The 12,656-nt window shown below is 37.0% G+C and overlaps 1 protein-coding gene across 3 annotated transcripts in view; it reads left to right on the top strand.

The window, feature by feature from the left end:
- TMTC3 (transmembrane O-mannosyltransferase targeting cadherins 3) overlaps nucleotides 1-11,806 on the top strand; it is a 45,522-nt gene extending 33,716 nt beyond the window's left edge. For all 3 annotated transcript variants that reach the window (XM_089523998.1, XM_089523997.1, XM_089523996.1), the window contains 6 exons: nucleotides 782-902; nucleotides 2,256-2,367; nucleotides 3,907-4,010; nucleotides 4,730-4,899; nucleotides 7,863-8,089; nucleotides 9,009-11,806. In XM_089523998.1, the coding sequence (XP_089380124.1) occupies nucleotides 782-902; nucleotides 2,256-2,367; nucleotides 3,907-4,010; nucleotides 4,730-4,899; nucleotides 7,863-8,089; nucleotides 9,009-9,829 (1,555 nt within the window). In that variant the 3' untranslated portion in view covers nucleotides 9,830-11,806. The remainder of the gene's footprint in view (nucleotides 1-781; nucleotides 903-2,255; nucleotides 2,368-3,906; nucleotides 4,011-4,729; nucleotides 4,900-7,862; nucleotides 8,090-9,008) is intronic.
- Nucleotides 11,807-12,656: the final 850 nt, after the last annotated feature.

Genomic DNA, 12,656 nt, shown 5'->3' with positions numbered 1-12,656 from the left:
TGGTAAACTAACAAAATAAAACAAACAAAAAATGAAGTTACAAGTCTTTTAACACATTTTTTAAAAAAGCATTTTTTGACTTACATGATCTGTATTATTTCGTAGTCAGAAGTGTTTTTGTATCTTCAGACATCCTTCATTAGCCTATCTCCAAATGGGCGATCCATTTTTAACAGCTGTCTTCCCATCTTGTTTGCCATATTTCCTCATCAAGGACACACTGACCTCATTACTGTAGGTTCATGCAGTGCAAAATCCCATCATGGCACCTGTGAATTAAAGCCATGCTGATCTAGAGTCTTTGTTTAAGATACACCTTACACCTTAGATAGCTTTTATTTTCTTCTTGCACTCTGTAGGCAACTGACAGACCACAGTGCAAATAGAAAATTAAATTAAAGAGGACAGATCCAGTATTACTCTTTATTTTTTGTTGTTTATTGTTGTTGTTAAAAACAATCCAAATGAACATATATTGGCACTTTTTTCCTTCCAAAACAGCTTTTGTACTTTTTTAAACCGCTCATTAAGACTATGTGATGGGTAAAGATTTCAGTTGAAGGATTCTTCATGGTAACAAGTTTCTAATTATGAAACAAGTAGTGTACAAAAAATGGATAAAGCAAACTGAGGGGGCTGAAAGAATAAACTGAGTTTCTATTTATTAATACTGGCATGTGTTGTAGTTGTAAAAAAATAACTGTTACCTTAATAATGGACTGATAATTCTGAAGTTATGGGAAATGTAATATCTTTTCTCTCACTTTTTTTTTGTCAACAGTGTGCTAAGAAAATTCTCCTGGATTTGTCTGTCTCTGGTGCTGTTCATTCATGCCTTAAAAACATTGCACAGGAATTGGGACTGGGAATCAGAATATACATTATTTATGTCAGCTTTAAAGGTACAGCCTTATTATTCAAACTTTCTACATATTTCTTGCCATACTGCATTCTTTAGGAGATATTGATAGGAAGAAAAGCCAGGTGGGATGTGCCACAAAGTGGTAATCATGAGCACCAACTTCTAGTGATTTTTCTTCAAAAATGAAAATATTGAGTTGCATTATCTTAAAGCAGTGGTTCCCAACCTTCCTAATGCCGTGACCCTTTAATACAGTTCCTCATGTTGTGGTGACCCAAACCCATGAAATTATTTTCATTGCTACTTCATAACTATAATTAAAGAGGTGTTTTCCTCTGGCCCTAGGCGACCCCCATGAAAGAGTCATTTGACCCCCAAAAGGGTCCCAACCCACAGGTTGGGAACCACTGTCTTAAAGGATGTTGTGTAGAAAAATAAGGCTGCTTTTTTTCTTCTTGCACATTTAGAACCCATCAAAGAGTCATTAAAATGGATTGTTGTTGTGTGCCTTCAAGTCATTTCCAACTTACAGCAACCCTAAGGTGAAACTATCACAGGGTTTTCTTTGCAAGATTTGTTAAGATATGCTTTGCCTTTGCCTCACACTGAGACTGAGAGAGGGCAACTTGTCCAAGGTCACCTAGTGGGTTTCCATGGCCAAGTGGGAATTCAATCCCTGGTCTCCAGAGTCATAATCCAGTGCTCAAACTGCTTCACTACCTGGATTAGCCCCTACTATAATCTTGATTTGAAAATTGCACTTTTAAATGGGCTGATGTTGGTTGCAGCTGCTCAGTAAAGTAGCCTATAGAAACTGGATTTTCATCTTAAGATGAAGTAAATTTTTAGGAAGAAAATAAACAAAGAACACAGATTTCCAGGCACACATTAGATATGTATTCATTACATAATATGTGAAGAAAACTGATTTTAGCAATTTCGTATGGGGTTATGTGCTGATTTAAACAATTTTCACAAAAGCCTCAGGGCAGGAATGGTGAAGCTTTATTCCTTCTAGCATGTTTGGTTGCAACTCCCATAGTCCCTAACCAGTCACCATGCTAGGTGGGGCTACTTAGACCAAAGACTTGGAGGATAACGCTATCATGGCAAGATATGTAAGTGAATCTGCAATGAATCTGAACTTTATTGAGTTATGCAGCTGTGTTGCTGAATTGAGAAATTCAGTTCTAAAAGTGCTTAGGAAGTTCAGTATGTATATGAGACACATGTATGTACCCCAAATCCCTATACAGACAGAATTTCTGTGTGTACATTAGTGTATCAAAAACAATTCCTCCCCGCTCCTGCCAAATCCAGATTTATTATTCAATATAAATACAAGTTTTTGTTTTAAATATTTTATAGTTTTATATTTGTTTTCTTTGACCAGGTGAATAAAAATAATGCAAAACTGTGGAATAATGTGGGTCATGCTTTAGAAAATGAAAAAAACTTTGAAAGAGCATTGCGTTTCTTCATACAAGCCACTCAGGTACAGCCAGGTGAGTTAGGGGAAAAGGTCTAGAGTAATGGGCCAGGATATGAAGATTGTGTCTTAACCAAACTCTATCCCTATATAGTAAACTCGCATAATGTAAAGTTATAGGGCCAGATTATATTATGGAATAGTGTGTGTATGGTTAGTTTGCTTCTTTTACATCCTTAGAAACACTAGAAACATATTGATGAAAGAGTTTTGCCTATTCTTCTACCTATTACTAAGTTGACTATTTATATTTGAACATAATTCTCTTTGGGGAGGAACTAGAGCTTGAACCTTTTTGAGACCACAGCTCTTCAGGTCTCCCAGTCAAGAAGAGTAATGGACTTCTTGAGGGGGCATATGTCAGAATTGTAATCATAGAAATAACTTTGCTAAGATGTAGAAAGATTCATGGCGGAACAAATTATTTGCATGCCTAATGTCCCAGGTACAATTCTTGGCATCTCCAGTTGAAAGGGTTAAGGAGCAGACAATGGGAAAGACCTCTGCTTGGGAATGATTGCCACTGCCATATATACTTGACTATAAGTTGACCTCATGTATAAGTTGAGGTCAGGTTTTGGGGGCAAAATTATGGATTTTGCCATAACCCATGGATAAGTCGAGGGTAAAACTTGGAGGCTCCTTCAGTGTGTGTATGTGTGCGTGCAGCAAGGGAGACCCTAACTGAGGCTTTTTGCTTCAGCATTTCAGCTTTTGTTTCATTCCCGAAACAGCGGGTAGGAGAGGGACTCAGTTTGTTTGTTTGAAAGCAATCAGTCACCCAGGAATCTTTCTGCTTGGCACAAGAGAGAAATAAACTCCTCTGCCAACTGCATGGGGCAATCTGAAAGAACTGCTATCACATTACCATACTGACCTGTAAATAGGTCGACTTGGGATTTGGGGGTCAATTTGGGGGCATAAATTTCTTTACTTGTAGATGAATAGGTATGGTAATCAGAAAAGCCTAAGCTAGGTAAACAAATAACTAATCACCAGGTGAAATTCAGTAACCTTTGTTCCTGTTGAGGAAGGGATAGTATTTTATAGCTGGTTATGAATGCTTAAGAAGCTGAACTTCTATAATTACGTTCAAAGAACTGTTTTGTAATCATTGTTGTCATCATTTTCATCTATTTATATCCTGCCTTTCCCCCAGAACTGGGACTCAAGGCAACTTAACAAAATTAAAACAAATATATCTGTGTTACATATAGGTAAAATCATGTAAAAAATTATTCTTAAAATGTAAGTAACTCTCTGTAAACTGCAAAAACTGTTTAAAAATGGTTTACAGCTGTATGTTTGGCTTATTACGCTGCACAATTTACCCACTTGCAGTCTCAGTGACCAAACTTTTCTGACCTAATTTAGCAAATTCACGATATAGACATTGCATCCAGCTGTATTGTGGATCTGTGTGGTAAACTCGAAAGAAATTGTGTCTCTTTAGTATTGTTTTGACTGCTATTTAAAATAGTCACTACTGTTCTACATTATTCTTGAGGGAAACATTGATGGAATGAAAATGTTTCATTTATCATTAAATTTGAAGATGACATTGGTGCCCACATGAACGTAGGAAGAACATACAAAAATTTAAACAGAACCAAAGAAGCTGAAGAATCTTACTTGGTGGCAAAATCATTGATGCCACAGGTGAGTAGAAAGACTGTTCTTTGGAAGTAATTTCTTAGAGAACTTTCAATAGAACTTTAATCTTAAACCAAGAGGTCTTAGAATATTTGTCCCTTCTACATGCAAAGAGTTTGACTTATAAGATCCTGAAATAAAGACGACTGAAATTGTTAGAACATAGACACAGCACTACTCTTCTTATTCTATCTAATCCACCCTTTTGTTCCCACATTGTCTAGTTGATTCGCTCTGGGGGTCCCACCAGCTGGGCATGAGCAGCACAGTGATAGCCTCCTGCTTAGATTCCCTAGCAATTAGATTACCTGTGATACTGGCAGTCCTTCAGTTTCTTTGGAATGACATACAAAGTTATAAGTGTCGTCTGAGGAATCAGAATTTCAGCTAGTGAAAATATTTGATCTTTTACCTTGACCCTATTCCAGTTAAACTTTTGATAAGATCAGGAGCAGAAAATAGACATAAAGAAGCCATGAAGATACTGATCCAAGGCAGCAGTGTTTAATCCTACTCTGCTTTGCCAAACATTCTTCATTATTAGCAAAAATATGAAAGCCATGTCTGTGAAAACAGGTGTGCAGGTTCAGTTCAAAAAAGTTCTGCTTAATGTTTTAAGTACTACTTATGAAAAACTACTGTACCTTTTTACTACATTGCGTTTCTGATCTGATTAGCAAACTCTGATTGCTATCTAGGTCTGACAAAATTTCTTTTGCTGTCAGATCATTCCAGGTAAAAAATACGCTGCACGAGTTGCTCCTAACCATCTTAATGTTTATATAAACCTTGCAAACTTGATTCGAGCAAATGAATCTCGCCTTGAAGAAGCAGACCAATTGTATCGCCAAGCCATCAGCATGAGGCCAGATTTCAAGCAGGCATACATTAGCAGGTATTCCTTTTCAAATCTTTCAGAGTATTCATGAATGATGTTGTTGTGTGCCTTCAAGTCATTTACAACTTATGGTGACCCTAAGGCAAAGCTATCATGGATTTTGCTTGGCAAAATTTGTTCAGAAAGGATTTGCCTTTGTCTTTCTCTGAGTTTGAGAAAGTGTGACTTTCCCATGGTCACTCACTGGGTTTCCTTGGCCAAGTGGGGATTTGAACCCTGATATACAGAGTTGTAGTACAGTGGTCAAACCCTGGGTCTCATTCTGTATCTGTAAACAAAAGAGGTAATGCAAACTATTTCTCTTAAGATAGGAAACTGTTTTTCCTACCATAACATTAGCCCATGACTATTAATTTTTTTAAATATTCATAGGCCACCTTTCAGGGTACAGCTTTTTAAGCAATTGATGTAGTAAAAAGCAATACAATAATCACTATAAACACTTTCTCATGTCCACTGCATAACAGTAATGCTCTCTAGCCAATAATTACTTGTCTTAACTTGTGTCAAGGAAGTTTTTCGACCTTATCTCTTTCATAGAGGATGTCTCCTATAACAAAACATTTCAGATGACATTCATGGGCATGAAAGTCACTAGCATATCAGTGCTCAAACATGTTCTGCATTTCCTGCATTTGAAAGGAAAGTGGTTAGATCAGTCTTCCTTCTATTGACCTCTAGGTATGTTAAAACAGAGGTTTGACTGTATGATCCAGTAACTGCAATGATGCATTGTTAAGTTTCCTACACCTGTGCTTGCAGAAAGTTAAAGCAAATTAGAGAAGGACCATGACCTATCTGTATTGGGGTAGATTTTGGACAGAGAGGCATTACATTCTAGGCAGAGACATGTCATAACACCACAAGAGTTTAAATGTGTATTAAATAATAGATGGCTGAATGAACTGTTATAAAGGCTAGGGTGGATGTTTGTTCTCCTTCTAATGAACTATAAGAAATGAAAGCAAGAACCCTGTGGCACTTAAAATTTATATGACATGAGCAAATAATTATCTTCTAGTGGTGTTAGATCAGCAGGAATGGACAAGTCCATAGATCAGAATGAGAAACATATGATCCTACAGAGACTTTTGGGAAGTATATTTTATAACCAGGCTGAACACCCCCCTCACCTTCAAATTAATCCAAAACAGGGAAGATATATCATAACTTTCATACTGTTTCCAGATGAGTGGCAGCATGGCATAGTGGATTGAGTGTTGGACCATGATTCTGGAGACCAGGATTCGATTCTCAATTTGGCCATGAAACCCACTGGGTGACTTTGGGCAAGTCACATGATCTCAGCCTCAGGGGAAGACAGTGGTGGACCTCCTCTAAACAAATCTTGCCAAGAGAACCATGTGACAGGGTCACCATAAGTCGGAAACCACTTGAAGGCACAGAGCAACAATTAGGCGTGTAAACCAGTGCTTGTCGTATCTTTTTTTCCCCCAGAATGCCAAAAACTAATTCTGTGTTCATGCCATTTTATTATCATACTCACATAGTTTCCTGAAACTTGCTGTGGTCTCACCATCTATCCATTCCTTCAGTTGTATCATGCCTTTTCCCAAACTGGAACTCAGAGTGGTACACACATCAACACTGGTACATGAACCACCACTTTGGGTAACCCTGTTGTAAACTACACACAAATTTTGCTGGCATTCTTAGTGAAGAGGAACGTCTAATACAGCTATTAACACGTATTCACTGCATATTTTGCTGTGGACACCATTTTACTGTGATTGAGAGGTGAACTGATTCATTGGTGTTACTGCTAAGATTTTAAAATATTACTGAGATATTACAAAGAAATATTCTAGCACTATCGTTCTATTTATAAAAACCAAGAACAAAAAACCCTTTTTAGTCAATGCTATCTCATGCTATCTATTTAATGTTAGTGGCCAGAAAAGGTGTTTTATTATTTTGTTTTGAGAAAAGAAAAGAAGATTGGCACTGTTGTACTGTACTACTTGTTCATTTGTCTGAAAAATGTAATATATATATATATATATATATATATATATATATATATATATAAAGGTGCCAATGGAGGTTCAGTTAAAAATAAGCAGGGTAATAAAACTCAAGTTATAGTGAATGTGTGCTAGGCTTTGATAGGTAGGTATGTGTGCTTAGTTTTGACTTTACTGCTCATGTCAAAAACTTCACCCTAAAAAAGAAAAGGAAGAATAGTGAAAAATGCATATACCCTTGTGGCTATTCCCTTGCATTTCTGTTTTAGGAGTTGGGGTGAAGTTAATCTTTATGCAGTTTGAAAAAATGACAAAATAAGCAGGAGGACAATGCTGAATGACAGTGTTTAAATCAGGGTGGCAAAATGTAGGCCTATGAGTCACATGTGACCCCAAGGCCTCAAAGGGGCCCCAATCAGCAGGTGAAAGTATGAACCAAGGGGACACAATTTCCATTACACAGGCCCAAGCAACTGACTGAAGGCTGTGTTGCATCTCCTCGGTGTTGGGTCCAGGCTTAGTATATCTACACTATACAGTTATAGTAGTTTAGCAGCACTCTGTCATGGTTCCATCATGTGGACTCTTGTGATTTGCATTTGGTGAAGCCCTTGGGATTATCTGCTGAAATGCTGTAGCTCAGGGAAGTGAATTAGAGCTCTCTAACTGAGATCCTCACCAAACTACAAATCCTAGGATTTCATAGGATGGAGCCACAACAGTAAAAGTAGTATGAAAACTGAAATAATTGTTTAGTGTAGTTGTCATACTAAGAGTAAACTGATTGAAATCAATTAAATAAAAAGTTAGATATGACTGGAACCAATTTTCTGGTTTCTCTATTCCTTCTACACTGCTTGACACAATTTTGACTCCACACAGATATGATATTTCTGTATAGCTTTGACATCAAATAAATGGTTAATAGCAAGCAGATGGTTAGGGTAAAAAAAATAACTTTTAAATTCTCCACAGGGGGGAATTGCTGTTAAAGATGAACAAACCTCTTCAAGCTAAGGAAGCTTACCTCAGAGCTCTTGAATTGGATAGAACCAATGCAGACCTGTGGTATAACTTGGCAATTGTTTATATTGAGTTGAAGGATCCCACAGAAGCACTGAAGAACTTCAACAGGGCATTAGAACTCAGTCCCAGTCATAAATTAGCTCTATTCAATTCTGCACTCCTAATGCAAGAATCTGGTATGTACATTCATTTATAACACCTAAGCCTGGCAAATGTTTGAGTTTATTCTCTCCCACCTCCAAGCTGCTGCTTGTATTGTTTGAGTATATATTACAAAATGTCCACAGAGGTTATTGGCACATCTTATACAAATTAACATTACATTCCTTTTTAAAATATACACAAACAGGAAATGTATAGCTCTTGATTTAGCTACAAATGATGCATTTCATAAATTCCTTTTGTCCTGTGATATTGTTGCAGCATGAATTAAAACTCAAATTTTATTCCAGATTGAGTTAATACTACAACCTTATAATAATTTTAATTTAGAAAATATTAATACATAGAACATATATGGCTCAGATCCAGGCTATCTGGCAGACCCTATCTGCCTGTATGCCTGCCAGGGCCATGAGTTCATCAGGAAGAGCCCTTCTCTCAATTCCACCACCTTCACAAGCCTGGTTGGTGGGGGAAAAAACTTCCTTGAGAGAGGTCTTCTCAATGGCTGCCCCTACACTCTGGAACTCCCTTCCCAGGGAATCCAGAAAGACCCCAGAATTGGTCCCTTTCTGTTGGCAGGCAAAACCCTTTTTATTCCAACAGGGTTTTAATACAGCAAGTTTTTAATAAAGTTCTAGGGGGTTCTGTATTGTTTTAAACTTATTGTCTATAATAGCTTCTTAATCTTTTTAATTTCATTTTTTTAAAGAGACTATTTTTATTATCTTTTAACATTCATTTTTTGTATGTTTTAAACTTATATAGCTCTTTTAAACTGAGAGATGCATTGAGTCCCAATTCTGGGAGAAAGGCAGGACACTAATAACAATAATAGTAGCAATAGTAGTAGTAGTAGTAGTAGTAATACTGACATATCTCTGCAGCTGAGTGAATGGGCTAATATTAACACATATTTTCCTATTGCTTTAGGTGATGCGAGACTCAGGCCTGAAGCTAGAAAAAGGCTTCTAGATTATGTAAAAGAAGAGCCTCAAGATGCAAATGGCTATTTTAACTTGGGTATGCTTGCCATGGATGACAAAAAAGATGCTGAAGCAGAAACCTGGATGAAAAAAGCCATAAAGCTACAGGTGGGCTTCCGAAGTGCTTTGTTCAATTTAGCACTGCTTTATTCTCAGACTGCAAAGGAGCTGAAAGCTTTGCCAGTTCTAGAAGAGCTACTGAGATATTACCCTGATCATACCAAAGGTTTGATTCTGAAGGGGGACATTTTGATGAACCAAAAGAAAGATATACAGGGAGCTAAGCAATGTTTTGAGAAAATCCTCAAAATGGATCCTAACAATGTACAAGGAAAACACAACCTTTGTGTAGTTTATTTTGAGGAAAGAGACTTATTAAAAGCTGAGCAATGTTTGGTGGAGACACTGGCTTTAGCCCCACATGAGGAATACATCCAGCGCCATTTAAGTATAGTCCGTAGTAAAATTGCTTCACTGGGTCCAAGAGAGACACCTGTGATTCCTGCAGAAAAAGCTGGTGCTGTTGAGGAGGAAAAAAATTCATTGGAAAACTTGAAAGTGGGAAAGAATGAACAGAGAAACACTCGGACTACAAATAGTAATAATAACAACAAAGGGAAGACAAAGCCCAAGAAGAATGTGGAAAAAAACACCACTGACAAAGAGACGAAAAAGAAATCAACAAAAGAAATTAAAGACATCGAGAAAAAAAGAGTTGCTGCTCTAAAAAGATTGGAAGAAATTGAGCGAATATTAAATGGTGACTAATTGCTCATAAGACCTCTAGTATAGGAGGTTGATGTCTACTTCCATGTTTGGATATGTACGTGTGTTCAGTCCAAAATGACCAATAGGCACTGTTTGAATTCGGGGGAAATGCTGAAAACATACCATGAGCAGGGGGAGAAAGTGGGAGGAAGCTGTTTCTGCTACAACAAAGAACAAATCAGTTGGGAAAATCATGGTTTTTAATGGATGGTTAAAGGACTGAATTTAACTGACACACACAGGTTTTCTAGCAGTAGAAGCTGTAATACTAATGCTGCTGTGGCCTGTTTCCTGCAAGCAATTCTTGTGGTACTTGCTTGAAATTGAACCTGTTTAGGACCAGGGCTCAAATTCTGAGCAACCAGATTATATCTAGTTGTATTCTCTAAGGACTAGAAATCAAATTTTGAAAGGGCACCTCAGGTATGATGATTCCTAGGCTCAATTGAAGGGGAAAGTCACTGGTTCAAGTTATTTAGGAATGCACTACAGCTAATGTTAGTCTTATTTAAAGTATATCCACTGAAATGAAAGGGCTTTGTTGGTCACAACTAAGTTAACTGCCATTGATTTCAGTGGGTTGGGTAAGACTAATGGTAGATTTTGCCTAGATTTCTCCTGAATTTATTCATTGAATTATCAAAGATTTTTCTACCTATTTACATCGCATCTCAATTCCCCCACTTCCCTGGAATTATGAGTGTTCCCAAATGAGTTGCAGCTTAACTAGCAAATACCACTCCTATTATGTATGTGCCTGCATGCATTTGGTAGTTTTTAAAATACTTATCTGTATTACACAAAAAGTGCAGTGACTCTCTACATCATGGGGGGGATCCCACCTCAAAATAATGCTAATTTAAATTCCTTGAGCTATTATGTGGTTAAGATCCTGTGGTTTTCTTACTACATTTTTTAAGCAAATAGGTTTATTTCTCAACCCACCCTTCTGTAGGAGATCACTTCATGCAAAATGCTTGGTTTGGAGCACAGGTGGTGGAGGTTGTTGTCTTTTTTATTATTATATTTTGACTTTAAGTTAACTAATAAATCTAGGGTGTTGTTTGTTTTACGTTTCTCACAGATGGACTGATTCCCCGATACAGTAAAATATAAACCAGTGCTCCTTTTTTGCTTTTACTGTTAATTGTGTTTTATTTCTTGGAATTTACACATAACCTATAGGATATTGTTAACAGTTGTCTGTTCAGACTGCTCTACTGTGATAAAGATTTACTCAGTGGTAGAGCACGTGCTTTGCATGCAGGAAGGTCCTAGATTCAATTTTGGCATCTCCATCTATGACTGTGAAAGACTCCTATAGAGCTCCTGTCAATCAATGTAAACAATATGGAGCCAGCTGAAACAATGATGTGACTCAACTACCTGTGGAGTCTGTCAAAAAATATGTAGAGGACGGAACTGTTAAGTCACTTCATTCCTCCTGGCTTAAGAAAAACTTGAGGGCTGCTTCAATGCCTCATGGAAAGCACTTCCAATTAGGATATAACATGCAAACAAACTTGGAATTGTTCCTTTAAAAAAAAAAAGGACTGCAGTTCTCAAAATTCCCAGCCACACTAGTCAATGGAACGGTCGTGCAAAAGAAGCAATTTTTGTATGCTCTACTTACAACATGTGTAGATCATCATGTACAGTATGCACATTGGAAGATGTACTGATCACACATATGTAATCTACACCCAGATTATGTTATTTCCAGTGTACACACAGGTTTTGCACTAATTCGTGTGTAAAAGGTTGACTTCATTTCCAAATATGAAATGATCTACCTTTTTATCAGAGAAGTTGTGGAGAAATGTTAAATATTTATTCTGTCTACTAATTCTCAGCTAGTTTGTTTCCACTAACATCTTTACTAGAATGAGTTAATTTAATTCCTAATGAGAAACTTGGATAATGTCTGCATTTTTATATCTGTGGCTATGCATATTTTTCTTCTAAATATACTGTTGGATTGCCTAAAATGCTGTTTTTGTTTTTTATTTCATCTCATTCTTGAGAACAAAAAAGACATTTACACAGGCAGAAATTTTTAATGTTTTCTTTCTTTATTTTTATTTCTATTTTTTTAAACAAAATCTGCAGTACTTGTGCTTAATATAAGCTCCAAACAGTCAGGATTTTTATTTTAATTAAAAAAACACACACAAAAGGTCACAACTCCAACAAGACAAGACAGTTCATGTGTGCCAAAGAAGGATTTCAACTATTACCGTATCACAAATTGCTTTTGAAATGTCTGCAAGTTCAACAAAAAACTTGTGATATGCTTTGGCGGAACTGTTGTGGGAGAAAAATGAAGTGCAAAATCCCAGTAGACATGTGGAGCTAACCTTGTGAGTCTTCTGGAGTATGGCCATAAAACATCACAATAATGCTTCTTACTTGCTGATTAAGATTCCATGCCAATGTATCTGAAGCCAAGGAGAGTAACATTCCCACCCATTCTTTACATATGAAAATAATATGTGAGGGACAGCAAAACAAACTCAGTTTGCCAGCCAAGTATGTTTGAGTGGTGTAGCAAAAGCCTTTTTGTATGTGCTGATGGATGCCTGTATAATGTCTGGCTACAACAAGAGGACCTTGCCAAACTGGGAGTCTCTTCACATGAAAAGCAGTTTTGCATGTGGATAAATGTGTATGTAAGAACTTTCATAACAACCAAGCATGTGAACAGAGAAGAAATATTACCTTTCTGGATGGTGGGAAGATGCAGGCACAATGTAAAACACAGTGCATATCTAGGCCAATGGCCTCTCATATTTCTATTTGCAGGGGGTAAGAGATATGTGAAACATCC

The sequence above is a fragment of the Sceloporus occidentalis genome, unplaced genomic scaffold (genome assembly GCF_023333645.1).
Source record: "Sceloporus occidentalis isolate IW3139 unplaced genomic scaffold, rSceOcc1.0.p SCAF_5, whole genome shotgun sequence".
Classification (NCBI taxonomy): Eukaryota; Metazoa; Chordata; class Lepidosauria; order Squamata; family Phrynosomatidae; genus Sceloporus; species Sceloporus occidentalis.
The sequence above is the reverse complement of the archived record's forward strand: the minus strand, read 5'-3'. Positions and strand labels throughout refer to the sequence as shown.